The sequence below is a fragment of the Panthera tigris genome, chromosome B1 (assembly GCF_018350195.1).
Source record: "Panthera tigris isolate Pti1 chromosome B1, P.tigris_Pti1_mat1.1, whole genome shotgun sequence".
NCBI classification, from domain to species: domain Eukaryota; kingdom Metazoa; phylum Chordata; class Mammalia; order Carnivora; family Felidae; genus Panthera; species Panthera tigris.
The window spans coordinates 200,443,794-200,471,566 of NC_056663.1; the positions used below are offsets into that span (position 1 = coordinate 200,443,794).

Consider the following 27,773-nt stretch of genomic DNA (forward strand, 5'->3'; position numbering starts at 1 on the left):
GTGGGGTTGGGGGTGATTGATGGTGGAGGTGGGTGGATAGATGGACGGGTGCCCATTGGTTGGATCAATCAGTGAGTGAATGATGGATTTTTTTCCATTAAGGATCACCCAGGTCAAGGGCCTCCAAATGGGAGGCTTCTGGCTGGTCTGGGCCATGGCTCTCTACAGGACCATGGCCTCCTGGCCGAGGTCTGGTCCTCACGTACTGGCATCCCCGAATTCCCTGGCCTCATGGGCTGTGTCTTGCTCCCGGCACCCTCCTTCAGGCCAGCGTGTGCTTCTGGGTATTAATAGTATTACTTAGCCCTCCATGTAATTAGACTAAAGCACAATCACGGAGACTTACTTTCCTGCAGAAATTGACTGCATGGCAATTGCTCTTTAATTTATGGTGCCCTGAAAAATTAATGGCGCTGAAATCTTGGTTATTTTCCTTGGTTCTTTTCTGCGACTCTAAGGAAAGAAAAAGGAGACAAAAAATGGCTTAGCTGTGGTTATAAAAGGAATGAGGAATCTGAGGAAATTAATAACAATGACAATAGGGCCTTGGGCTTTTTTTTTCAAGGTTTTTATGGTTTTCAAAGCCCTCTGACTTCTAAGAAGCAGGATGGCGTGGCAGAACAACACTGGCTCTTGATTCCGACAGCCCTGGGGTATCAGGCATCGACCGGTGCTGTGCTGAGTAACATGTAGCCCCAAACCTCATTGGCTCCCAGCGACAAGCATTCTTCACCTGTTCCCGGGACTGGGAGCTGGCTAGGGTTCTGCCAGGCTCTGCTGGGATTGGCTAGACATGCTCCTGGCTGATGGTAGGGTTCGGGTCTCTGGACATCTCTAGTTCGGGGACCTGAGGTCACCTGGGGACATGCCGTTCTCATGGTGGAAGGCAGAGGCCCCGGGACCTGGAATATGTCACCTCCCCACACACCATTGGCCAAAGCAGGTCACGTGCCAAAGTCAGCGTCCGCAGGGCTGGGCGCTGGTGTTCCGTTCTCGAGGACTTGCAGACAGAGACACAGCCAGACGCTCCTTCCAGTGTCCTCCCTTCACCTTTCCTCCCAGGCGCCTGCCGCTTCCTCCAGAACTCACTGTCCTCCACCCTCTGACTGCCCTGCCCCGCTGCCTTCACCACCCCCCCCACCTCGCCGACACTGTGACTTGGGGCCGTCTAGGGCCACCTCATCTGGAGCCTAGACGGCCTTGTAGGTGAGAGCCTGATGCAGTGGTTTTTCTCTCAAGGCTCAACCACCTGCACTGGGGGCCTGGGATCAAAGGCTGTGAGGGCCAGGCAGCCCCTTCCCAAACTGACTTTCCTGGTTCCCTGTGCTTGTCTCTGGGACCTGCTTACAGGCACAGCCCGGGACACTCACCTCTAACACGTGACAGACCCACTCTTATGTTTCATTCTGCTCCCCATCAAGAACCTCCTGTTTCCCAGCACGGTGAGAAATGAATCTGAGCCTGGGACTGCCTTCTAGAACCTTAGTGGGGAAGAAAAGACACCTTAGACCATCAATCAGGGAAGCCTTCCTAGCGGAGGGGTTCTGAAGAGACGTGTAGGGAACGGATCGCAAGGTACATTTACGTTTAATACAACTTCGAAACCGCAGAGATGACTGCAACGACCACCCGCAATCCTCTGGCCACAGAGAACCGGGTTTGCATTTATCCGCGCTGAAGCGGAGGGCAGTCAAGGCAGCGGGGGGAGGGGCGGGCAGGGGGGGCCCCCAGCTACGGGAGGGTCAGCAGATGAGCCGTCCTGCAGGGCTCCAGGCTCCAACATCCCACGTCCTCCCTGACCTCAGGTTTCAGAATTGGGTGGAAATCGGGCTTCTCTGAGTAACAGAACGATTTCGTAAGTGGTGAGGATCTTACACGTCGGTGTGTGTCCGATCCCTTGTGTCCGACGGGGCTCAGGGCAGGATATTTTAAGCAGAAGAAGGATTTGTCGTGAGGAACTGGGTGCTCTCTAAACTGTTGGTGGGGGGCATGGGGGTCCAGGCTGGACCCCCAGGGGTCTTCCTGGGAGCCACAGAGCTATCCATCTGGGGGGGGCCTCTGCCTCACATGTCAGGAAGCCGGGGTGGGGGGACCAGGAGCCCCACGGGACTTACCAAGGTCGAGGACACACAGCTGATGTGGAGACCCACGCATCTGAAATCGTCACTGCTGCGGCACGGCTGCCTCACGACGGCTGTCAGAGCCAGTGACAGACCGTGGAAGGCAGGACCGGCTGCGGGCTCCATCACAGCTGCCCTCCCCACCCCCCGCAGCTGAGGACAGATGGCGACCTCGCCGGCCAGCAGGCGTGGCCCTAGGTGGCAAGACAGCGCCCCCGTGCCACGTTCACCCTCCAAATGTCCCACGGGTGCGCCTGTGCCCCAGAACTCTAGCTGCAAGGGATGCTGAGCGATGTTGGATTCCCACTCTGCGGCCTGTGTGCCGCGAGGCGCCCCGCGGCGAGGGAGGGAGGGGGGCTGGGCACCTTCCACCGCGCTCAACCCACCGCTGAGAGCCGGGCGGTGATCAGAGGGCAGCCCTCTAACGACCGTGTGAGACCGACGGGCACGCATTTCTGCAGTGGCCTTCCCCTGACCTCGTCCGGCTCGCCTGCCTTCACCTCTCCCCTGCCCTGACTCTCTTGCACATCACGTTCATGTCAGGGCAGCGGATGCGTTCTGGTAAGCCACCTCGGCTCCCTTCTTGGCCGAGTGACCTGGAGCAAACCAGCCGTTCCACGGGGACACCACCGTGCAGGATTTACTGCAACAAGCGGGATGTCCCTGGTGCGGTCGTTCTTGATTTACTGGCGTCTGTCTTTTATTAAGCGGGGGTGTTCTGTTTCTGCGGCCGTTGATGGCGCGTCCTCAACCCCTTCCCACGAGAGCAAATTGAACGGGCTCCGTCACGTCCTGGGGCAGGCGTCATAAACGCCGGTGCGTCTGCGGGGATAGCGGTGATAATGCCATCCGCTAATGCAGAGGTTTGCTGACCAGGCTCCCGGACGTTGATGGCCGCCCACCGTCTGAGGGTAGGAGCAGTTCTCTCCCGGTTTGTCGCTGGGGAAATTGAGACATGAGGTGGGGGCCCCGGCCTGGTCGCTCAGATGGGCCAGGGAAGGGACCAGAGGTGGCCTGTCATCCCTCCCGGGGGACTCCTCAGCCACTGGGGTATCACACTCAGGCCCATGAGACGGAAACTTCTACTGGAAGCAAGCACTCCCTTACCTGGAGCGGCTTCCCTGCCTCTTTGGGCTTCACCTCTGTCATCAGCAAAGGAATCTTACGTTCCGGGGGACGAAAGCTCTCCAAAAAGCCCTTTTTCTAAAATATTAAGGTGACAATTTCATAGCACGGACCCTAGAGCAGGCATCGGCAGACGATGGCCTGGCATCTGTTTTTGTAAATAAAGTCTTTTGGGAACACAGGCAACCTGTTCGTCTACATGTCCTCTCTGGCTGCTTTCCTGTCCCAAAGGCAGCGATGAGTAGTTACAACAGAGGCCACACAGCCTGAAAAGCCAGAGGTATTTTCTGGAAACGTTCCAGAAAAGTTTGGCAGCCCGTGCGGGGATGAGTCCCGGGTGCGGCGCAGGGGGAGAGGTGGGCGAGGCAGGGTATGTGCCAGCGAGCTGCACACGCTGTAGCAGAGAAGCAGGAAGTAACGCGGCCGCGTTTCAGAGGCCGGGAGTTCTCTTAGCGAGTGCGAGGCTGGGGATCCGGAGAAGCTTCCGCAGATGCGGCAGGGAGGACCCCAGAGGTCAAGGGGGTCGAAAGTGGCTTCCCTGACGGGCTGGGTTGTGTCCTCGCCCAAATCTGTATGCGGAAGTCCTCACCCCCGTCCCCCAGATGGGACCTTGTTTGGAGACAGGACTTTTAAAGGGATATTTAAGTTAAAATAGGCCGTCTGGGTGGGACCTAATACAATATGGCAGGTGTCCTGATAAGGACAGGGCAGCAGGACACGGGGCACAGAGGGACGACCGCGTGAGGACACAGGGAGAAGAGGGAGGCCTCAGAGGGAACCAAGGAGCTTCCCACCTGGGTCTTGGACTCCCGGCCTCCAGGGCTGAGAGGGAATGAAGCTTTGCTGTGTAGACCCCCATCTGTGGTTGTTCTGGGGGCCCTCCCATCCCAGGACGCTCGCAGGCGCGTCCTCCTCAAAGAGCAAAATCTCGCGGCCTTGGATGTTTTCTTCAAGCCGGTGACGGCAGAGGAGGGCGCTTCACAGAGAAAACTCCCACGTGTGTTAAGAAAGGGGACAACGGTGGCTCTAATCACGGGGCTCACAAGCTGTGAGTCACAGGAGGCTGTGCTTGAGACTCAGGCAGGGACGGCCGTCCTCAGGTGGGCCATCTCCCAGGATGCTGAGGTTCGGGGAGAGTATTTGTGAGGAGAGAGCGTTTGCACTGAGGCGGGATCCCCTGGGTGTTTTTTCTGTAGCTGCGGGGGTGGTGGAAGGATCCAGAAGAGGGGGCTTGAATCTGTGGCCTCAGAGGTAGGGCGTCTGCTGGAAGCCAGGGGCAAGGAGGCCCCAGGTGGAGGTGGAAGGGGACTGGGGGGCGTGGGAAGGTTCTGGATGGAGATGATTGGAAGTGCCAGGGTCCCCGGTGCCAGGTGGGTGACAGCACAAGGGGGCACGCTCAGGGGCACCCCACCCCCAGAGTGGGGTGTCCAGTAAAGGCCAGTTCTCTCTGGGTCCTGGGCCCTGAGCCCTGACACAGTCTCCTCCACCTAATGGACTGGGTTCTGAGCCTGCTTCTGCAGTCCCAGGGCCTCCGAACAGGTGACCTGGGCCAAAACCCTGACCGAGAGGTGACTTTTGACTGAGTCTTGAACACTGACTGGGGGAAGGAAGGGCATTCCAGCCAGAGGGAACAGCAGGCACGGATGCTCAGAGGACCCCATGGGACACATCAGCACCACAGTCGTGCGTGGGTGTGACAGGGCTGTGGGGTGTATAGGGGCATGTATGGGCAGGGACAACAGCTAGAGGGAGGCCAGGCAGCCCAGGGGCCCTGAGTGCCCGTACAAGGAGTGTGGGCTTTATCCCAGGGCGTGGCATCCCCTGGGAGGTCTGATGCAGGAGGGTGATGTGGTCAGCTGTGTGTCCCGGAAAGACCCCAGTGGCTGTGTCACGGAGCAAGGGGCAGGATGGGGGGGCTGAGGGCTGCAGGGAGGATGCCCGCAGGAAGCCACGGAGGTGGCTCAGCGGGGCCACGGGGTGGAGGGGGTGCAGGAGTGCAGCAGCCATGAGTCGGGGGGGAGGAGACTAGCACACACGTGGCAACGGGTCGGTGAGGACGGGGCCGGGGTCCCGGCCTCGGCAGCTGGCGGGGGATTGACACTAGGCACGGCCGGATGGACTTGCGACCGTGCCGCAGGTCAGGACGGCACCGGGCTTATGCTTGAAAAACCCCAGTTCCCCTTTGAAGATTCCACAAAGCCTTCTTCCGTGAACAGCAGTTGTAACACCAGTGGCCTCACTTACGCTTCGTGACTTAGGGCCCTGATGGGGACAGGCTGGGTCAGACGGGGAGCACGTGGCACAGAACGTGTTGGGCCAGCCCTGAAAGCCAGCAGATGTGGGCTCCAGCTCCAGCCGCCGTTAGCATGGCGTTTTAGACCCATTTTACAGACGGAGACACTGGGGCCGCTGTACCGGAGGTCCAGGGGCTGGCTTGAGCCTTCCTTCGTTTTGAGGGCTGGCCGTGACATTGCTCTGCTTAACTGACTTATTCTGGACACGTCTTGAGTACAGAGGAGTGAAGGAAGGGGCGTTCAAATCACAGAGAATTCAAACCCGGCTTCTGCCCGCGACCAACCCCGGGCAAATCTCTCACGTGGCCTCGGCTGCCATTTTCGAGCTATAAAACAGGTTCATAAAAGCATCTGATTCACAGGGATGCCCTGGGACGGGCCGAGACAGGACGTGCCCGGCACACACGCGTGCAGCGGGCCCTCGACGGCAGCCTGAGATCATCCCCACGTGACGCTGACGGGACACGTGGAGCACATAATTAGTGGCACTGCTTTGCGACAGGGCCCAGCGTGATCCCACACGTCCCTGTAAGGCAGGGCTCTGGATCCCCATTTTAGAAAGCGGGGAACGGAGGTTTAGGAAGCTTTGGGGCGTCACACAACTGTGTACTGCGGAGTCTATCGGGAACCACCTGGTTACTGGACCCCACGACCTCCCAAGTCACAGACTATGTTGCAGCTGCGGGCGTCATTTTATAGATGGGGAAACTGAGGCACGGAGGTGACACGGCGGCACAACTGAGAGGCAGGGTTCGGGGGAACCAGGTCTCCGCCCCTGAAGCACAGCGTGCCCCATCAGCCAGGGAGTGACGAGCACAATGCCCCCTCCCAGGCCTGCCTTTGTGACACAACGCTTTGCTCGTGTGTGTGCCACGTAGGATTTCCGTGTCTGTCCTGCTTCACGGGTGCAGAGATCCCTTGAAAGCCTCCCGGCCCGGGGCGCCTGGGGGGCTCAATCAGCTCTGCGCCCAACTTCTGCTCAGGTCATGATCTCACGGCTCATGGGTCGGGCTCTGTGCCGACAGCTCGGAGCCTGGAACCTGCTTCGGATTCTGTGTCTCCCTCTCCCTGCCCCTGCCCTGCTCGTGCTCTGTCTCTCTCTCTGTCTCTCTCTCTCAAAAATAAACATTAGAAACAAATAAAAAAATACAAAACCCTCCCGCCCCGCCCCCCTCTCAGGAATGGCACGGGTGCTTTAGCGTTCCCATGAACCCGACCCACCCACAGGGGAGGCTGGCAAAGAAAACTTGGAAAAATCACAAATGAAAGACCCACTGGGACCTTCACTGTAGCTGCGTCCCAGCTCTGTGTTAGCGTTTATTCTCACCCCAGAGCCAGGAATGCAGCTGGCGAGGGGCAGAGCTGGCGGGAGAAAGGGGGAAGGGACAGACAGGACCTGCCCCCGCACCCCCACCACCCGCCGCCCTGCCCGGCGCCTCGTCTTACCAGCCGGGGCCTGGTGGGCTCTGTACCCTGCAGGGGCCGGTACAACATGAGAAATGTTTCAAACTCAGGACGAGCCCTCCTCCCTTCTGCATCTTTCTCACGCTGGCACGGTGGGTTTAGGGAACTGAGCCGTAGTGGACACACGATGTTACGTCAGCTTCTCGTGTGCAACATAGGGATCCCACGACGCTCTCCGTGTTAGGCTGTGCCCCCCAGTGGCTGCCACCTGTCGCCAGGTGCACATCCCATTGAGCATTCCCTCTCCTGTGCCTTTCTTCCCCCAGGTGGTTGTCAGAGGGGAGGGGGGCGGGAAGGCGGGCTGTCACGGTGCTTTTCATGAGCGATTTGCCATCACTCTGCGCTGTGCCCGGGGGGACACAGAGCGAGTGCGGACCCTCCCGGGCTCCCGGGGCTCTGCCTTAGGACTCGGCACACACGGGGGGACCCTGACCCGGACCCTCCCCAGCCCAGCTCAAGCCTCCCAGGTCCTGTCCCAGGAGGCGGCAGGAGGCAGGGCCTCGCAGGAGCCGGGGCTCTGAGCTCCCCCACGAGCTCACTGTTTCATTGCGCTTCTCTTACGAAACTCAGATTCGAAGATACGTATGTTAGGAAGTTCAAGTTGGTGACCGCATAGCGTTAAGCCCAAGCGCAGGGCCCTTCTGAGCACGGGCCCTGTGTCCCTGGCGTGGGCGCAGACCCCAGGTGGCCTGCACAGAGGGGACCCCGCTGTTCCCGCCCGCACGGACCCCCTTCACACCGCGTGCCCTTTGCAGACCCTGCCCCCTTCTTCCCAAACCGCCCTGGGTCCCGGCCTCCCGCTCCTGTGGCATGTTGCCAGGTCCCTCCCGGCCAGCGACGCTCAGGTGCGCCTCCCCTGGGACGGCTGCCTGGCCGGTGTCTCTTGGTTCCTGCCAGCTGCACAGGGGCTGAGACGGCCTCTTCACGGAGCCCCTGTGCCTGACCCTCGGCCTCCGGAGCTCGGTCTGGGCCCCCACGTGAGCACAGGGCCTGCCCGGGCTGGACGGGCCTCCCGACCCCCACGGGGCATCCGCGGTCCAGGGCAGAGGGCCCCCGGCCCGGAAGAGGCTCATCCCTCACAGTATGACCGGACTTGTGTTTCTCTTCTCTGCCCTGAAGCTCTACGTGTCATCTGACCTGGGGAAGAAGTGGACGTTGCTGCGGGAGCGAGTGACCAAAGACCACGTGTTCTGGTGAGAGCCCCCCACCTGCGACCGGTGCTCCCCTTGCCTCCCCAAGCCCCCGGCTCGGGGCTCCCCGCCTTCTCCTGCCTCTGACCCCAGCCATGACCTCCTCCTCCAGGGGACCTCCGGGGTGCTCTTTCTGCCCTGCTGGGGCCTGTGGGACATGGCGGAGAGTCTGGGCCTGCTCCCCTCAGGTCACCCGTGCGCCCCTCCCCACCTCCCCTCCCGCTCCCCTCCCCACTGGTCTCCCCTCCCCACCTCCCCTCCTGCTCCCCTCCCCACTGGTCCCCCCACCCCACCACCCCTGTCTCTCCTCCCCTCCCCCACTCTTCCCTCCCTACCTCCCCTCCCTCTCCCCTCCCCACCACCCCATCTCCCCTCCTGTCCCCACCTCCCTCTCTCCTCTGCCCTCCCCACCAACCCCCTCCCTTCTTCTCTGCCCCCTCGTCTCTCCTCCCCACCGGCTCCCCCTACTCTACCCTCCCCCTCCCCACCTCCCTTCCCCCCACACGACTGCCCCCCCTTTCCCCTCCTCACCACCCCTCCCCCCACACTCCTGCCCCAGGTCCTAACTCAGCCCCTGACTAACTGCCCCCCTCCAGTGCAGCCTCCCTGGCCTGCCTGGGCCCTGCTCTCCCGCCCTGCCTGATGTCAGGTGCTGGGGCTCCCCTCCCACACTGGTGTTGTCTCTTGGGGCCCCGCTCAGCAATCGGTCTGAGCAGCGTTCTCGTCTCATGTTCTAGTCTCGTTGCACTGATGCCAGTCTGTGGAGCGAGTGAGGCCCACGGGGGACAAGCCCCTGCTGGCGGGGCGGGGCGGCGGCCGAGGGAGTGGCCGTGAGAGCGCTGGCCCCGGGCCCCATTTCCTGCCCACCAGCCGCGGCCGTGACCCATTCTCCTGCCTAAACCGCCTCTGGAGACGTGCAGTTGCACGCGTGTTCTTCCGACCGATTTGCTGTTTCTTGCACCTGTACGTGTGCACACACTCCTATCCTTTCCCTTTCTTACCTCGTGTGTACGACAAGCCATTGGACAGGCCTCCTCCTGGGCCACAGTCCTGTGTCCCCAGCAGAGAAGCACCGTGGAAACAGCCCTCCACCCCCTTCCTCCGCGTCTGCCTGTCTTCATGCGAATCACAGCAAGGAGCTAGTTTCCTGACTTGTGGCCGAAAGGCCCGCGTCTCTAACTCTGGGTTATTGCCCGCTGGTATGTGTGCCTTCTGCTGGCGGGAGAGGTCATGGCTCCTGCCACACGGCATCCCGCGGTGCCTTCCTGGGAAGCCTGAGGCCACATCAAGCACCGGCCTTGTCACTGGTGGGAACTGTTGGCCCCAGGGGCTCCCAGGGGGTGGGGAGGGGCAAGGAGGCAGGATCTCCCTCAGGAGCGCCTGGGAAGTCTGCAGGATGGCGGGGCGCTGGCCCGCCATCTGTCCCAGGCCAGGCCGGGGGCACAGCGAGATCTCTCGGGACAGGGAGGGAAACGTGCCCGCGGTAAATTAGCACTAACTCAAACAGGGTATTATCTCGGACAAATCAAATCATTTCTCCCACAAGTTCCTCAAATTGCTCTGAGCCGTTATGCGTGAGAGATAATCGGGCCAGACGCTTGGCCGCTGGGGCCCAGGAACCTTTCCCGGATTGTGGTGACAGGCGGAAGCCCCCCCTCTTGTAAGCAGAGAAGAATGCTGTTTTGCCAGCATTTCTAAGACGCGCTTTGTCCTCGAACCGACAGCGGGACGGCCGACGCCCGCCTTCCGTCTGAGGCTGGGACCCCTTCGTGCTTTGGGAGGCTACCCGGCGGGCGAGCTCATCAGCTTGGCCATGGGGCCCCCGGCAGGCACAGCCCAGGGGTGGGAGGCCCGCTGCGTCCTGCGCCCACCGTGGGCACCTGTGTGTTGCCCTCCCCGTGGCCTCCGTGGCCGCGGAGCGAGGTCGTAGTAGCCACATTGTGGACTTGCCACGTTGTGGATGCTGACCATCTACCGGGTACCAGACCAAATGCGCCATCGTGTCAAGTGAGAACACAGACCCTGACTGTCTTGCCCTCACGTGACACAGGGGGAAACTGAGGCCCGGAGAGGCTAGGGCACGTGTCCTAGACCACGTTGCCGGCAAGGAGCCCTCCGCCTGCGGCCAGTGGCCATGCCGTTGGCCGCTGTGCTTTGCGGACTTCCCATGCCTGCTTCTCTGCTCAGGCCCGAGCTGACTCACAAAGTCTCAGCCTTCCTCTTCCGCCAGCTCGGCACCTGCCCGGGGGGTGGGACAGGCGGCAGGGCCTCTGTGGTGGAGGGAGGCAGAAGGGAGAAGACAGCCCTTCCTGCCACGGGCCTGGTGTGGCGCCTGTGAGGGTTTACAGGAACCGTCTGTGTCCGTAGGACGTCCCGTGACTTCCGTAGGAGTGCGGACCAACCCCCCCCCCCCCCGTGTCCCCGAGGTATTCTTCATACGCCTGCCTGCCCCTGGGTCATCTCACATGGCTGCTGTTTCTAGGCAGCGGACCAAAGACCTTCCCACATACCAGTCTTGGGGACCTCAACAAACAGGGTTGGCCCTCCCTGCAGGGAGCCAGGCTGTGTCTGAGGTGACGTGCATGCAGCCTCGCGTGGTCGCCAGAACCCGTGACCAAGGGGTTCTGGGCAGGGACCTCAACCCACTGGGCCCTTGCCTGGTCCAGGGCCTGGGGCTTGGGGATGGGGTGCTCCAATGGGAGAGCCAGGGGGCACGGGAGGGTGGTGGGGGTGCCGCTCAGTGGAGAAGGCAGGTGAGTGAGTGGAACTCACAGACTGAGTAGGAGAGTGAGTCAGTGCGGGGGTGAGCTGGTGAGTGAATGAGTGAGTGAGCGACTCAATTAGTGATGGAGTGAGTGAATGAATGAGTGAATGAGTATGTAAGGGAATGAATGAGGGAGGGAATGAATGAATGAGGGAGGGAGACAGTGAGGAGTGAGTAAATGAGTGAGTGAGGGAATGAATGAATGAATGAATAAGTGTGAGTGAATGAATGAAGGAGGGAGAATACGAATCAGTGAGTGAGTGAATGAGGGAGGGAGGGAGGGAGGGCGTGGATGAGCTCGTATCATTACCGCACTTCGCAGGTGCAGGGTTGTAAGGCTAAAATCCCAGCTGCCCGGCTGAGGGCCCGAGGACCTGTCGGTGCCCCTGGAAGAAGGAACAGCGTCACTTTACTCAGAAAAGAGAGAGAAATGTTGGGCAGGAGACCTTGGTCCTCCGAGCTCACAAGTGGTCTGTGCACAAAAGCCTAAAGCAAACCTCACCTTGAAATAGTTTTTAGGGGCACAGTGACGGATGCTAGAGCCCATGGTTTGCAACATCAGTGGACTGCAGGGGACGCCCCGCTGGCTTGTGCCACGGAGCCTCTGTGGACTCTCCCTGTGCACCTGGGGACCCCTGGACCCTGGAGCTGGGAGGCAGGCTGGGAACTGGAAGGGACCAGCTTGCGGGGGGGGGGGGGGGCGGGCGTGGCGCTCACCAGCGCTGCGGAAGGGGCTGCCGGAGACCCAGTGCTCCTTCCACGGAGGACAGCTCGGTGGCCCAGAGGGGGCCACAGGGACGGCAGCCTGCTGGGCGGAGCGGCCGCGGGAAGGGACTCCCTGTGCTGACTCTCACTTTGCTCACTGGGAAAGGTGAGTGTCCACGAGAGGGGTCGTTCTGGCGGCTGGATTTTTAATAGTCGTATTGGCCCGGACGTCTGTGCTCTAACGGCTAGAGTCAGCTCGTCGGGCCCCTGCCGCTCCCAAGGCCTGCCCAGCCTCCTACGGGGGTTTTGATAATCAAAACAAAACAAAACAAAACAAAACAACAAAGATACAAGGAACGTGAGCGTCTTTGGTAAAGGAGAGTCTGCTACGAAGAGTACTTGAAAAAGAAGGATGCCTAGCGAACCCTGGGTTCTGGCTCCCTCCCCAGGAGCAGGGGGAGGACCACAGAGCAAGCGTGGCCCCAGCCCCCGGGGCCACGTGGCTACCTGGGGTTCAGGGATTGACGCAGGCACCGCGAGAGGGGCTTGGGGTCCCCATCCCCAGCGCCAACCCCAGCCCGCTCTCTTCCAGGGCCGTGTCTGGGGTGGACACCGACCCCGACCTGGTCCACATGGAAACCCAGGACCTCGGAGGAGGTAAGTCGGGGCCGGGGGGGGGGGGGGGATGTGCCTGCACCAGGTGTGTGCCCTGGCGTCCTCACCCCTGCTCCGGGCCAGGCCCAACGTGCCCTGCTCGGTTCCTCGGCTGACCCTGCACAGCCGACCTCGAGATGTTATGATGTGGTGTAACTTTAAGTGTGCTTGTTTTCCAGCTGGGGATAAATTGAAGCCACGCACTCTGCTCCAGTGGGGAAGTCTATTAAGAGGGTGATTGGTTCCGGCCTCTGAGCACTGAGTGTTTCCCGCTCACTCTGCGCGCCCCCTCTGGCGTTGCTGAGTGCTGAGGCCAGGTGGGGGCTTCCCATGACGTCCCCGTTTAGTGGGGCAGGGGCCTGGCCGCCCCGGCCCAGCCGGCTTCATGCCAGAGGGCGCCCGGGGGCCTTGCATGCTCTGGGAACGGTCCTCTGTGCTCCTGAGGGAGGAGCACTGGCCGTAGAACTATGGAAGATTCTAGAACCATGGGGTATTCTGGAACATCAGCGCCAAGAGGACCTTTATTCAACACGTACTTGAGTCCCCTGTGGGTCAGGCCGGTGCTGACCCTGCTGGGGACACAGAGGTGAACAAGCCACAGCCCTGCCCTTTGCCTGGTTGGGGACAGCACAGAAGCTGTCCACGTTGTACCAGCCGTGGGGCCCGAGCAGCAAGGAGGGGAGGAGAGTGGAGGGGCGCCACCCCGGTGCCTGTCGCTGCTCCGACCACATTCCCCTGGGCGCTGGGGCCCTTGAGTCTCCTCCTGCCCGGTTTCCCTTGGAGTGGGGACCTCGCAGGTTCACGTGTACCAGACGCGGGAGCTGGCGAGGGCCACGCAGTGGAGCTCCCTGGCGGGGACACACGGTGGGGAGTGGGGGCGGGGGGCAGATTCAGAGCCGGGCCACAGAGAGTCCCGGCTGAGAACAGAAGCACTGATGTCCGCTCCCAGCCCGCCATGTGCCAGCGGCCGGGGACGTTCCCTCTCCTTCCTGCTCCTCGGTGTCCTTGTCTGTGAAATGGGTCAGTGCCCGTGTGGGGCTCAGTGCGGGGGCGTCATGAGTGAGCGCTTGGTGGATGTGGACGGAAGCCGCTGCTGAGTCCCTTAACCTCTTCCGAACCCTCAGCTCTTTCCTGGATCGGGGTCAGGCTTCCCCAGAACAAAGCTCAGAGGGGTTCCCGGCTGCCCACACGCACAAGGTCACAGGCTCCCACCATGCTCCACCCCCAAATCTGATAACACCCCGGGCCTCGCTTAGGGTGACACGGGGACTGACCCGCCACGGGGGTGGTTGTCTCTCAGGATAGCCCTGCCTGCAGCAGGGAGGAGGGACAGGCCAGCATCCCGATGAGGGGCACCATTGTCACGTGGAGATGATTTCCCACGACCTGCCCTCCCAGGGGAGAGGGAGAACCCTTGGCCCAGCAGCCACACCACTGGCTCCCCAGAACTGGTGTAGCACCTGAGTGGCGTCCCCCCCACTGAAGACCACGTGTGTCCCCCCGCCCCGACCTGACCCCTGGCACCCAAGCCCCAGCTTCCGAGCCCCATTAGAGTCCAGTCTAGCCAAGCTCGGTGGCATGGCACCCGGACCTCCTGGTCCCTCCCCGAGTCGTCACCCACCCTGTCTGAACTAGGGGGTCACTCCCCAGGCTTACCTTGCCAGCTGGCCCCGCCCCTACCAGGGGGTCACTCCCCAGGCTCGCCTTGCCAGCTGGCCCCGCCCCTACCAGGGGGTCACTCCCCAGGCTCGCCTTGCCAGCTGGCCCCGCCCCTACCAGGGGGTCACTCCCCAGGCTCGCCTTGCCAGCTGGCCCCGCCCCTGCTGGCCCCGCCCCTACTGGGAGCACTCGACCACATTTCTCCCTCTTGGGGTTCTTACTGTCCTTGGACCACCTTCCCTGCCGGCCACCTTCTCGGGGCCTGGGCTGCCGTCACAGCTCTGTGGGGACCGGGTGGGTCTGATTGATTCGCCTCTGTGTCCCCAGCGGATCTGCCGAGTGAATAAGCACATGGTCAAATGCCAGCGGCCAGGGCAGCTGCAGGGCCACTGTGAGTGAGTGGGTGTGCGAGTGGGTGAGGGGGTGAGGGTGTGAGCCCGTGAACGGGGGTGTGAGCTGGGTGGTGACTTCGAGTCAGACCCGGGTGAGTGTTCCCCCCCGCGTGTCCAGCAGGCGAGTCCAGGATAGGAAATCCAGTGCCGCCCACAGGGAGCGACCAGCCCGTTTGGCGGGGACGTGGACGGGATTCAGGAGCGGGTGGGCAGTGGCACAGCCGTGGCTGACTGTGGGTCCCCCGTGTGCCGCTGTCTCCCTGGGCCCCCACCCACTCTTGGAGGCTGGCATTAATCCTCACCTCTGCTGGAGCACAGCAACTGTAACCGAGTTCACCTCGCTGCTGAGGCGGGCGTGGGGTCTTCCTGGCCCCGAGCCGGCCCCTCCGCCCTGTCCACGCTGTCCAGCCACCAGGGCCGTGGCAGGATGTGCCCCAAAGGCGCTGATGACCCGGAACGCCCTCGTGGGCTCCACTTTGGTGTCCGCGGTTAAACCCTGCTCCTGCCCCGCGAGTTGGAACAAAGAGCGCCTCCGGCATAGGCTCGGGCCCCCCTGCACCACTTCGCGGGACCCCCAAACCCTGGGAAAACAGGATGCGGAATAAAAACAGCAGCCGCCTGGCAAAGTGTGTGTTCGATTTTGCCTGACTGTAAGCGTTTGCAAAGGGAGGAAAGCGTTCGCCTGAGGTTAGGGGAAGAAAGGACACTTGAGTGCCACCCACACACACCCCTGTTTAGGTAGGGGAGGCTCCGGGGGGCTGGAGGGGGCCGGTGCCACGATGGGCGCTGTGGGTGCCCACCGTGGCCCCGTGCTGCCCTTCTGTGGGTGAGTGCACCTGCCCAGCGCAGGCCCCTGGGCTGGGGCTCTCTGTCTGGGTCAGTCTGAGGTCCTTCTCCCAGTGAGACAGAAGCAGGCTAGGACACTTAAGTTGGGGGTGTGCTATGGCATGAAGCAGTGAGCAGAAGGTGGGCACTCACCCGCCCGCACGACTTTAGCCCGGGGTCAGCGGACATTCCCCATCAGGGGTCAGCTCGGCCGCCCTCGGGTTTTCTGCCATTGTGCCAGGAAAGCGTCTGTAGACGACCCCCCAGAGGAGCAGGAGTGGCTCATCCCTTACGAGAAGCTGGCGGCGGGCCGGGTGGCCCAGCTTTAGACACGTTCCCCAACCTCCCTCTCTGCCTCAGTTTCCTCCTCCGTAAGATGGGGCCACGGCAGCACGGTCTGGAGGATGCAAAGCGTGCCGGGCGTAAGGGGCCACCCCTCAGCGGCAGGTGCAGCCACAGGACGGGCCCCCTGAGACTCAGACCCGCAAGCCAAACCCGCGGCCGTGCTATCCGACGGAGCCAAGAACGGGTCGGCGTTGCATCGCGTCTGAGGCTGTGTCCGACACGTCCTTTGGCAAGAGTCTGGGAGTCTGAGGTTTCCTGCGCCGAGTGCTGGCTCTTATCTCCCGCAGGGTTTCGCTACGTCACCTGCCAGATCCACAACTGCTCCGATAAGACGCTGACGGCTTTGTTCCCAGGCCGCATTGACCACAGTTCTCTGACCGTGCAGGACGACTACATCTTCTTTAAGGTAAGGCTGCTGCTGGGCCTCTGCCAACGGGCAGCAGGTGGCGTGGAGTGTCAGCCACGCTGGGGGAGATACAGTCGCTCGGACGGGAGGCGAGAAAAGGGCTCTTTTCCCTCCAAGGCTACTTCATTCGCCGCGTGCTGCTGGCACCCCCCACCAGGGCCCCACAAAACCACAGCCTTGAGGCAGGGATGCTGCTCCCTGCCCCTCCCCGCCTCTGCCCGTCAGCAACCTCCCACGGCTCGGGGGCCCCGAGCCCAAGCCCAGTTTGCTCCCGTTGGTTTCACTGACTTTGGGACTGATAGGGGCTGTCTGGTCATTGCCCCTACACGTGGGTTCTCAGGTCACGGTTGGGACCACCCTTAAGAACCATGTGGTCTGACCGTTCAGAAACTCCAGTGAATAACCGATCATACTGCTTCTTGATTCCTTCTCCTGATGAGGAGCTCACTCCTTCAAAACCAGCCTGTCCCCCTCCTGGATAGCTCAGATCTTTAGAAAGTTCATTCTGGCACAAAGCGTTGGCTTTACTCTCATCTGGTAGCCCCTGTCCTGCCCCCTGGGACCCCACGAGATAAATGCCAAGGCTCCCTCCGCACTCAGCCTCCTCTTTGCCCTGTCTCGGGGCCGCTTCATCACCGCAGCTGCCTCGTCCACACAAGGACACAGGGGCTTGCTGCGCACGAGCGTATGGAGAAATCTGATCTGTAAGGAGCGGGGCTCAACCAGGCCACATGGAAGGTGGGAGAAGAAGCAGTCCCCGCTCACCACAGTCGGGGCACCTGCTCATCCCTGGGGTTTGCTCTGCCTGAGCTCGGACGGGACTGCAGCTGGGGCTTCGTCTCCATTCCTCACGGTCATGGTGGCCTGGTCTGACCAGTGACCGGTGTGACACTGTCGATGTGGGACAGGGGCACGCCCTGCCCCATGAGCACCGGCGGCCCCCAGCACCTGCTCAGGCCATCAGGGACCACAGACGTCCATCTGCCTCCTGTCCTGTCCTGTCCTGCTCTGGTTCCCATCTTTCTCCAAAGCTGCCCAGAAAAGCTGTCTTAACCCCCAACTTGGAGGTCGCGGGGACGCTGCTCCCCTGCAGACTGATCTTGGGCAGGTTTGAGCTAGTCCTGCCTCCCCTGCTCTACTCTCTTCCCTGCCTTCTTGGTCCTCAGAGGACCCGGCAGGTGCCTGGTGGCCCCTCCCACCAGACCTCACCACCAACAAAGTGTGTGATGAACCTGAAAGTCCGCTTCCCGGGTCCCCCCTGGAGGTGCTGAGCGGCTCTTGGTGCTGGTTCCTTTGCAGGGGACACACAGGTGGGGGTCCGAACCTAATGGTGCCACGGCTGGCTTTGGGAAGAGCCATCATTCCACCTCTCAGCCTCTACTTGCTGACCCATAAAATGGGCGTGACAGGTCCTGGCCGCCTGGAGGCCTGGGTGGATGCCAGCTGCGTTCACGTGGGGAGAGGGCCTGCTAGATGTGGCCGTGACCCGCCATTTGGGGAAGAAACGCTGTGGCACCCGGGGGGCGGGGGGCAGACTCCCGTATGAAGGATGAGGCTGTGTTTAGTGCGTTCTGTTCCCTGGGTTAAAAGTCGCATTCACATCTCAGGGACACTGGCGGTTCTGCCCGCCCCACAAGCCCCCTCCCCACCGTGGCCGGTGGATGAGGAAGGTCACCATGGTTGCAGGCCTCCTTCTTTCTGCACCGGGGCCCCAGAAGACCCCGCTGTCTTCACCACCAGCTCCTGGCGGGAATGGGCCTGGCCCGCCCTGGCTGGCTGAGCATCCGCCCGCAGGGCTCCCCAGCGAACCTGAACTTCTCGAGGCCAAGAGGGCTGCCAAGCCCGGCCCTGCCTTCTGCTCCATCGGGGGAGCTCAGCGGCTGGCAGACGGGGCTCTGAGAAGGGGCACCGACCTCTCTCAGCCACTCTCTCCACAGTCCTCCCCCACCTGCTAAGCAGGTCTGTCTCTGGGCTGCTTGGCTCTTCTTTCTGAGGAAGCAGAGTGCTATCTCCTCCTCCAGGAAGTCTGCCTGGCCTCTCCCACCCCAGGGCACTCTCTCTCTGAGCTCCCAGGACCCCCACGCGTCCCCCATCCCAATGCTCCCTGCTCCGGGGGCCCTGAGGGCCAGACCACCGCAGACCGCACAGTCCCTTGCCCTCAGGATAGAATTGTCTAGAGAAATCTCTTCATCCTTGTGGTCATGATGCTTTGCACATTGTGAGCCTGTTATAGTTTGTTGATTAGTAATAATAATTCCAGTAGCTCTCTGAGTCCTCCTGGGGCCTTGGGGCCGCCCCACATGCTTCCCAGACCCTGCTCCCCATGACTGCCCCATCGCGTAGTTTCTGATACTGTCCTCCTCATTTATAGCGGGGAAACTGAGGCTCAAAAAAACTCTCCCAAGGCCACCTGGTTTACAGATGGCGGGGCTGGCATTCGAGCCCGGCCAGTGACGCATGGTGGCCGATGCCCCTGAGCAGTGACCCGCATTGCCATGTACATACACCTGCACACACACACACACACACGCACACACACACAACTCGTGCTCACTCAGGCATAGAAGACACTCCCCCACGTGCATGCACAGGTGAACACACCAGGGGGTCACACGTTCACACTCAGACACGTGCATGGGTGCACACCCACAGGCACGCACGTACGGTGAGACGTAGATGTCACCCATCGTCCCCCCGGCCACCGCCCTCTGCCCTCGTCCGGCGGCTGCCCCCCTGCCCCTCTCCCCCCACCCCCAACTCTTCTCCTTGCCCCATCCCCTAGAGAGCCTCTCCTTTCCTGGCTCTCCTGTCGTCTCCCACAGAAGACAACTCACTATCTCTGTGCCTCGGTTTTCTCATCTTCGAGACGGAATCGAGCACAGTGTGCGAGCGGCCTCAGCGAGCGTTGCCTCCTGTTCCCGCGGCTCATGCCTCGCGCTTCGCTGGTCGTCTTTCGTGGCTTGAGCTCGCCTTTGGCCAGTCTCGTCCTCCCCCCCGGTGGCCCTCCGCGCACCCTCCCCAAGAGGAGTTTCTGGGGCAGAGAACCCCTTCCACCTTCCGTCGCTTGGATGTAGGGAAACGGGTGCTGGGAGAGCGTGGGGACAGAGGTTGGCTCTCACAGACGGAGGTGGAGAAGACGTCCCAGAGGGTGGACGTTGGGTGTCGGGCTTTGAAGGATGAGGACGAGTCTTTCCATCTCGCGCAGAGCAGGTGTGAGCAAAGTAACGGGGCGTTCTCGCCAGCCGACGCGCGATTTAGAGCGTCCCACTCGTCCGCTCGTGGCCCGGCTTGACTGCAACGGCTCCCCGGTTTGTCTTCTTCCGTCCCGTTAGGCCACCGCAACGAACCGGACCAAATACTACGTCTCTTACCGTCGCAACGAGTTTGTCCTGATGAAGCTTCCGAAGTACGCGCTGCCACAGGTAAGAGGGGTCCCCCGCGCCCGGCCCCGTGGCCAGGTCCCAGCCCGCGCTGCCCCGTCTGCCAGTGCGGCTGTGCCTCCTGCAGCCACTCTCCCCGCACGCTGTCCCCTCTGGCCTCACGTGCGCCCAGCTCCATCCGGTCTTAGGGCCTCCTTCCGACCTCGGGGAGCTGGGGATCCCCCACACCCATCTCCTCCTTTCATCTGGGGTTTCTGTCCTACTCACCTCTGCATTCCAGCCGCCTGGTATGGCTACGGGTGCTCAATTAATGCCACTTCCTTCCCCTTTGCTGGGCAGGCGGGGGGGTGGGGTGGGGGCGGCCTAGACCCTGCCCCCCCCAGCCCTGCCTCAGGGCCAGACTCCACCGTGCCCCCCCCCCCCCCCGCTGGTGGTATTCCCATCCCATTTCAAATCTCTGGTTGACATTCAGAGAGGCTCAGTAACCTGTCTGAGGTCACACAGCTAGTAAGAAACCGAAGCTGGTCTCAACCCAGGTCCCTGTGAGTCTGAGACCAGCCTCATGCCACATCTCCCTCCAGAGGACGTCGGATGGCCCGCTTCGCACACCTCTATCCTCGGTGCTTATAATTTAGAAGCGCAGACTGCAGCAGCCGTTCTCCCACACGTATTTATTGAGCATCAAGCATAAGCTGGGATCTGATGCTACAGCTGTGGAACAGATACCCCAGTGCCTGCTCTCGTGGGGTTTTCAGAGAGGAAACAGGCAAATGTCCGACATAGTTGCAGGCTGTGCTCTGCACTGTGAGGGAGGGAGAGGCAGAGACAGAGGGTGAGGAAGTGGGGGGACTTCCCTGAGGGGACATTTCCTCTGAAGTCTAAAGGTCTTGGGAAAGCGGCACAGGTGGAGGGCTGGGCTTGTGCAAAGGCCCTGGGGCAGGAGGGAGCCTGGCTGTAAGGCAGAGGATGGTGAGGAGACGAGATCTTGGCTCTGGGGCTGTGCATTGCTGTAAAGTCCTTCGCACCTGTGCTGTGCTGCGCTGGGCACCAGAACACCTCTCCTGAGTCGTGAATGAGAAAAATATATGGGTTTTTTTAAGCTATAAGAAAACTTGTTAAAACTTCTTGATAAAAGAAAAGGGGGAAGTGGAAAAGAAAAGAAAGAGCGAAAAGGAGCAAGTTGCATAGATTAACTCCAGGCTTGGCTGAGTCTGTAAATGAAAAGCTAATGGTTTCATTAAGGGCAGATGGGTTGGTTGGTGTCATCCCTGGGGAGTGAGGGGGCCTTTTCAGCTTCTGAGGCTCTTCCTCCCTCCTTCCCCCGGGATTGCAGCAGCATCAGAAGCCCCCTGTGTCCTGGCCCTTTGCCCTGGAGTTGGGGAGGGGGACACCAGGCAAGGAGGGGTTAGGTGGATGCCCGGCCCCTCCCTGCTCCCCTGTGACACTGGGACTGTGGGCGGTTTCTGACCCTCTCCGGGGCCGGGGGTGGCTGGACCAGCAGCCAGGCCACGTCTGAAGGAGTTCTCAGCCTACGCCACAAGTCATGACCTCCGTGACCTTGAGCTCTGACTGCGCCTTCTGGACCTCGAGTCCTTGCCTGCCCGGGGAGGGGGTGGGGTGATGAAGCACTGTTTCTCAAAGTCGTCGGTGGGGTCCTCGTGTCCCCCCGCAGGACCTTAAGGGTAACGTTACCTGCTAGCTTCCTTCTTCCCCATTTCTGTGGGAAAAGGGGGCCGTCGGAAAGAATCGCGAGGCTGTGATGGGAGACACGGCCCTCGCATCCCGAGTGGGCGGCAGAAATGCGACACGTACATGCCCCCGTGCGATCGGTTTCAAGGGGAGACCAGGCGCCCGTTCGCATCGTGGCTTTTGCACGGGCACTGACTATGCTGTCTCGGGGCCGTGCCCGGGACCCGGTGACAGGCGGTTGAGGATGATGTGTGAACTGAGTTGCCCTCAGGGAGCACTCCCTGCCCCCCTGGCGCCCCGCGGGGTCAAGACCTTGTATCATTTTGGAGCACTTTGCCCAGACAGACAGCAGGGCTGTTTCCTCTTCAGCAAATTCAGGGGCACAGCCGGACCCCAGGGTTCCCCACCAACAATCCGTAGAACCGGCCAGTGGAATTTCCTAATCAGATTGTGTTGTTTCATGATGCATTTGTAACTCTTGTTTCCTCCCCTCAAACCAACTCCGTTTCCCCCCCAACCCCTTTAATTGCTGTAGAAACATCAGGAAGACAATAGAAATTAGAGCAGAGAGGAGGCCCCCTCCCCGGTTACCCGGCCCCTGTGCCAGTCCCCCTTCCCCCGTCCCCGCCCCCCATCCCTGTCCCCCATCCTGTCCCCTTCCCCCCCCTCCCCATCCCGTCCACCTGGCCCCCGTTTGGTTCTTCTTACAGTCCTTGGCCACATGCCCCAGTGACTTTCGCGTAGCTGAATCAGAGCAGGCATTCCGTGTACAGCCGACGTGAAAACATGAAAATTTTCCCGGGATGGGGCCGGAGACCCACTGTCAGTGACTGGAGAGCTGCCCGTGAGGAGACCGCACCTCGTTTAAGCCAGATTTCTGTGGTTGGGCCCCTGGTCGTTTCCAGCAAGGCTGCAAATGCTTACCTATTGTGCCTGCGGGTATGCCTTTATCTTCTCAAGTTCAAGTCTAAGAAGAACTTCTAGACAACGGATTTAAATATTTGTGCAGCTGGGCTGCTTCCTAAAAGGTTCCACCTTGCCACCGGCAAAGTCGGAATAGACCGGTTTCAACAGAGCTCGGCCAGATTTTTTGTGTCGTGTCCCTTCTTTCCACATCCCTTGCTTGTACTTTAAAGGGCGTGACTGGTACCACGCGACTCTCCTCTCACCTGCCTGCGAAACTACAAAAGACGACCAGGCTTGATTAGGTTTGCCAGCACCCTTGGCTTGAATTATTTACTTGTAATGATTAAAAAAAAAAAAAATACCACCTTCCTTAACAGAAAAAATAAATAGACAAAGGCTGTAAACAGACAAGAGGAGAGAAATCCAAAAGACCATCAGTTACGTGCAACCTTTCATAAGCATAAAGCAAATGCAAATTTACTTCCAAGTAAAATAGCCTTTCATTTGTAATAACCTTTATAAAATAAAATGGAAGCATGAAGCGTAAGAACCAAGGCCACGGGGGCTGGGGAGGGGCCGGAAGCACCAGCCCTGTGTCTTCTCACTTGGGCGACGGTGGCTCCTGGGGCGTCTCGTGGTGCAGCTGCGTTGGAACTCTGGGGTCTGTTCGGAGGCTTGCAGCGTCCAGGCGACCGTGTGGAGAGTGAATCCAGGCTCATTTCTGCAATTTTAGCTCTTCCGTGATAGCGGCCACCCCACCCCCGCCCGCCGCAGCCTCGTGGCAGGAGACAGGGCTCGCGTGAGCAGCGTGGACACTGGGAGCCACGATGGCCGTGGGGACCCCGTTCTCCCAATCCTGGGGGTCTGTGCCGGGAGTTGATGGCTGCTTCTCATCACGGAGCCGCAGCATCCTGGCGGGAAGCCGTCACTGCAGCCAGCAGCGGGCCAGAGCCTGCTTCCAGCCCCCACCCTCTTCTGTGTCCCCTCTTGTCCCCTTTTGGAGCAGAGATTTAGGGACTACGACACTCACAAGCAACCACACGTCTGTTGGAGTTTAGAAAAGTCACCGGGCACGCCCCAGGGGAATGGCTCAGCCTCACAAAAGATGTGAGAAGAACTTAACTTTTTAGCTCCGACGGATCCCTGGTACAGAAACAGAAAACCAAACGCAAGGAAGGGAGAGAATCTGGTTTCCAGAGTTAGCACAGTATTAATTTCCAGTATCCAGTTTTCAACAACAACAAATTGCAAGGCATAAAAAACGTGCGATCCGAGCAAAGGAGAGAGACAGAAGCTGTCCCTGAGAATACCAGTTGGCAAACCTACCAGACAAAGACTTTAATACAATCGTCCCAAAGACGCTCAAAGAGAGGGGAACCACGAAGCGGGTCAAGGAAACAATGTAAAAATGAGCAAAATAGAAATAACCAAGAAATAGAAAACATGAAAAGGAACCAAAAATAAATTCCGTGGCTAGGAGGGACAACATTGGGGATGCAAAATTCACGAGGCGGCTTGGAGGGAGGTTTGAACAGACGGAAGGAAGACTCCCAGGTAGGACCGTTGACGTTACGGAGTCTGAGGGACAGGGAGGAAGAGGGTTGAGGAAAGGCACACCAGTGGGACAGCAGCAAGTGACCAACGTATGTGTGTGGCGTCCCAGAAGGACGGACCGAGAGGGGGCAGGGAAGCCATTTAAAGAAACACTACAGACATATATGCTGTTTCTACCTTCTGGCCTCCCCATTCCCTGTTTCCACGACAGCCTTGCCTCTTTGTCCCTCAAGGTAACAGGGGTATAACTCGTAGAGACTTCTCAGTATCCATTCTTCCCCCGAGCCTCTGCTTTAACAACCCCCCACTTTTCTGGCACAAGACCACATTTCCCCTTGCAGCAAACGCGTGGTCACGTCTCTAACGTCTGGCCGCCACATACGGAAGTGGGGTTGCCGTGGGAGACTTCTCAGAGCCCCCCTCTAAAGGCAAGCCTCTGTCTCCCTCTTTCCTTCCTCCTTCCTGCTGCTCGCACGGCAGCGTGATGGCCGCAACTCTGACCATCATCGTGAACCATGAGGACGAGGGCCATGTCGTGGGACAGCGGGATGATGACCCAGGAGGAGTCGCTGTCCCTGGTGACATGTTAGTCGATGTCCCTGGTGGCTTGTCCCTGGTGACTTCCATACCGGACCGTGCACCTGGAGACTTTTTTTACATGGGGGAGGAAGGAGCTAGCTTGTTTGAACCAACTTTTCTTTCCTAGTTTCTGTCACATGCAACCAAATCTAATTCTACCTGGTAACAAATATTGGCGACTTTGGTATTTCCTTCCACGTCTCTCTCCAGGCCGTACAAATACAGAGACAGACACATCTACATGTATCTACAAATACGTCTACAGACATGCGTACATAGATCTGATTGTTTTTCGTGTCCTTTTTTTGAAAATGGAGTCAACACATGTCTCTCTGGCTTCTAACTTTTCTTTTCAGAGATAGAATAACATAAATCCCGATGTGAGCAAACACTGCATGTTTGTTTTTTTTTTTTTTGTATCTCTTCTCTCTGGTCTTTTGTCATAGTCTCTAATCAGCAAAGATTTTTTAAAAGACCATTCTGAATATCGGCATGCATGGCGTGAAATGAGCATCTTTTAGCCAGGCCGGTGGGGAAGGAATTCGTATAAACTCTCAGACCGTCATGGAACATGTGTAAGAGCTTTGAAAACGTTCCTACTCTCCAATGCAACAATTTCCCCTTAGAATTTATGTTCAGGATGTGATCCGAGAGGCGGAGACCTATGTCCAGGGATGTTCACGACTGTCCTGCACATAATGTTGGAGACGCCAATGGCTCGCCAGTGGGGAAGTGCTTCGGTGAAAGCACGCCCACAATGATGATAATATGCCGTCATCAAAAAGTGTGTGTGCTTAATTCGAATGACGGAGGGAAATCTCCCCGTATAAGGTGAAAGCGAGAGCTGCACGCTGTACGTGGGAAGAAAAACATATGAATCACACGTGGGAAAAGGCCCGAAAGTGAACGTTTTTATTTTTGTTTAAAAATTTTTGTAAATGTTTATTTTTGAGAGAGAGACTGACGGAGTGTGAGCCAGGAAGGGGCAGAGAGAGGGAGACTCAGAATCCGAAGCGGGCCCCGGGCTCCGAGCTGTCAGCACAGAGCCCGACGCGGGACTCGAACTCACAAACTGCGAGATCGTGACCCGAGCCGAAGTCGGACGCTCAACCGACTGAGCCCCCCCCGGCGCCCCAAAGTGAACATTTTTAAATGGTGGGATCAGGTCTCTCTAGGGACGGCATCGCTGGCAACTTCTGGCCACTTCCTACGTTTTTCTTTGTTTCCCTGATCATAGTAAGCACTCCCCCAAAGCGCTTACCCAGGTGCAGAGGAGACGAGGTTGGGATTAATGCCACAGCAGATGTCGGTCACTTACCACGTGATCGCCACCGGCACCGCCTGAGCACCTTCCCCACTGGGGCGGCGGATTTGCAAACCCCGTGGACACGGTGCAGCTCGGCCTGTGGCCGCGAGCCGACAGATAGGGGAAGGGAGGCAGGAGACGGGAGCAGTGGTCCACGTGCTAGTAGTGCCGGTCCTGCGTGTGTCCGTCCCTGTGCCCCGCCACGCTACCGTCCCGTGTCATGGGCGCTCCCTGCCTGGTGACTAGCTTCTTGGTTCCAGTCATTTCCGCGTGTTAGATTTCCGGTGTAGACAAAGGGCCCCAGCTCACGCTGCCGGGGACCTCCCGATGCTTCACAGCGCTGCCTCCCCTTTCTGCAAAGCCCCTTCTCGGGGCTGCGCGGGAGGTCAAGCAGGGGCCATCAGCCCTGCGTCCGACCCGGGCGGCCAGATCTTGTCTCTCACTGGAGGCCACGTCCCGTGGACGAACAGGGACTCCGTCCGTTCTTAGAGAAACCAGCTTCCTCTGTCTATGCCGGCCCTGATAGCAGATGAGAAGGCGTAGAGAGACGTGTACCCCCAAACTGGGCGGGGGCGGAGGGTCGGCCTCGCCTCTGCAGGAGCTGGCTGGCCTCACCCGGCCTCGTCCGCCCGTCGGCAGAGCTGGGCAGCCGCACTGCCAGCAGGGTAATGAAAGTCAGAGTGGTAGAAGGGAAGCGACGGCACCCGCCGGGGAGTACAAGCTTGTTATGGCTTTGAAATGGCCCTTTTCACGGGGCTCCCACGCAGGACTGGGCGCTGGCCGGGAGAGAAAAGAAAAGCGGAGCCAAGGGTGGCCCTGGGTCCCTTTTTCTTCCTTTTTACGTCAGTGGCTTTTGTTTTGCTTCTGAATTGTAAAACCTGGAGCTGAGCCTCGAGAGGACTGGGAGTGACTTAACCCAGTCCTCCCACCGCTGGGGGGAGTGTTCCCGAGGGCAGAGCCCGCCCGTGGCTCCCCGCTGAGCCCGAGTGCCTGGACCAGCACCTTGTGGTCCTTAGGAACGGCGCTTATGAACAGTGCTGAGTGAAGGAACCAACGGATGACTGGTCTGACCCTCAGGATGGGCCTGGGGAGGGGAGGCCCATCCCCTGCCTCGCAGAGGTGACCCCTCGGGGTGCTTCCTGACGTCTGGGGGTGCACGGCGTGCATGGCGGGGAGAGACGGGCCCCCTGTGGGCATCCCTCCCACGAGCCAGTCCGGAGGGCTGGAACGTCACCCCCATTTTGCAGGTGGGAAGACGGAGACCCGGGGCTGACCAAGGTCACAGAGCTGAGGGCAGCGGCAGGTTGGAGGCCTAGGTCGGCACGGCTCCCAGAGAGCCATGCCCGGCACCCCAGGCCTGCCCGGTCCCTCGAGGCTCACTCCCCCACACCCACCTCCCCTCTGCACCGCTGACCTGCGCTCTCCCCCCGCCGCGTCCCCAGGATCTGCAGATCATCAGCACGGACGAGAGCCAGGTGTTTGTGGCGGTTCAGGAGTGGCACCAGACCGACACCTACAACCTGTACCAGTCGGACACGCGCGGCGTGCACTACTCGCTCGTCCTGGAGGACGTGCGCAGCTCCCGGCGGGCCGAGGACAGCGTGCTCATCGACATCCTCGAGGTGGGCGCCAGGGCGGGACCCAGGGGCGCCTGGGGCCCTCGGCCGGGTGTTAGGTGTCACCCCGTCCTCGCTCCCTCCCCTCGCCTCCCCTCCCCTCCCCTCGCCTCCCCTCCCCTCCCTTCGCCTCGCCTCCTCTCCCCTCCTCTTCCCTCCCCTCCCCTCCTCTTCCCTCCCCTCCCCTCCCCTCCTCTCTCCTCCACTCCTCCTCTCCTCCCCTCCCCTCCCCTCCTCTCCACTCCCCTCCCCTTCTCTTCCCTCCCCTCCCCTCCTCTTCCCTCCCCTCCCCTCCCCTCCCCTCCTCTCTCCTCCACTCCTCCTCTCCTCCCCTCCCCTCCTCTTCCCTCCCCTCCCCTCCCCTCCCCTCCCCTCCCCTCCTCTCTCCTCCACTCCTCCTCTCCTCCCCTCCCCTCCTCTCCACTCCCCTCCCCTTCTCTTCCCTCCCCTCCCCTCCTCTTCCTTCCCCTCTCCTCCTCTCCCCTCCCCTCCCCTTCTCTTCCCTCCCCTCCCCTCCCCTCTTTTCCCTCCCCTCCCCTCCCGTCTCCTCCACTCTTCTTCCCTCCTCTCTCCTACCTTCCCCTCCAACTCCCCTCCCTCCTCTCCTCTCCACTTCCTTCCCCTCCTCTCCCCTCCCCTTCTCTCCCCCCTCTCCTCTCCACTTCTCTCCCCTTCCTTCCCCTCCCCTTCCCTCCTCTCCCCTTCTCTCCTCTCCCCTCCCCTCCTCTCCACTCCGCCCCCCTCCCCCTCTCTTCTCCCCTCCCCTCCCCTCCTCTCATCTCCTCTCCTCTCCCCTCCCC

General features: G+C 60.3%; 1 protein-coding gene across 2 annotated transcripts in view; it reads left to right on the plus strand.

Moving 5' to 3' along the window:
- SORCS2 (sortilin related VPS10 domain containing receptor 2) overlaps window positions 1–27,773 on the plus strand; it is a 452,327-nt gene that overhangs the window by 373,553 nt on the left and 51,001 nt on the right. For both annotated transcript variants that reach the window (XM_042985024.1, XM_042985025.1), the window contains 5 exons: window positions 8,123–8,196; window positions 12,255–12,319; window positions 15,825–15,943; window positions 19,276–19,365; window positions 26,800–26,979. In XM_042985024.1, coding sequence (XP_042840958.1) covers window positions 8,123–8,196; window positions 12,255–12,319; window positions 15,825–15,943; window positions 19,276–19,365; window positions 26,800–26,979 — 528 coding nt within the window. The remainder of the gene's footprint in view (window positions 1–8,122; window positions 8,197–12,254; window positions 12,320–15,824; window positions 15,944–19,275; window positions 19,366–26,799; window positions 26,980–27,773) is intronic.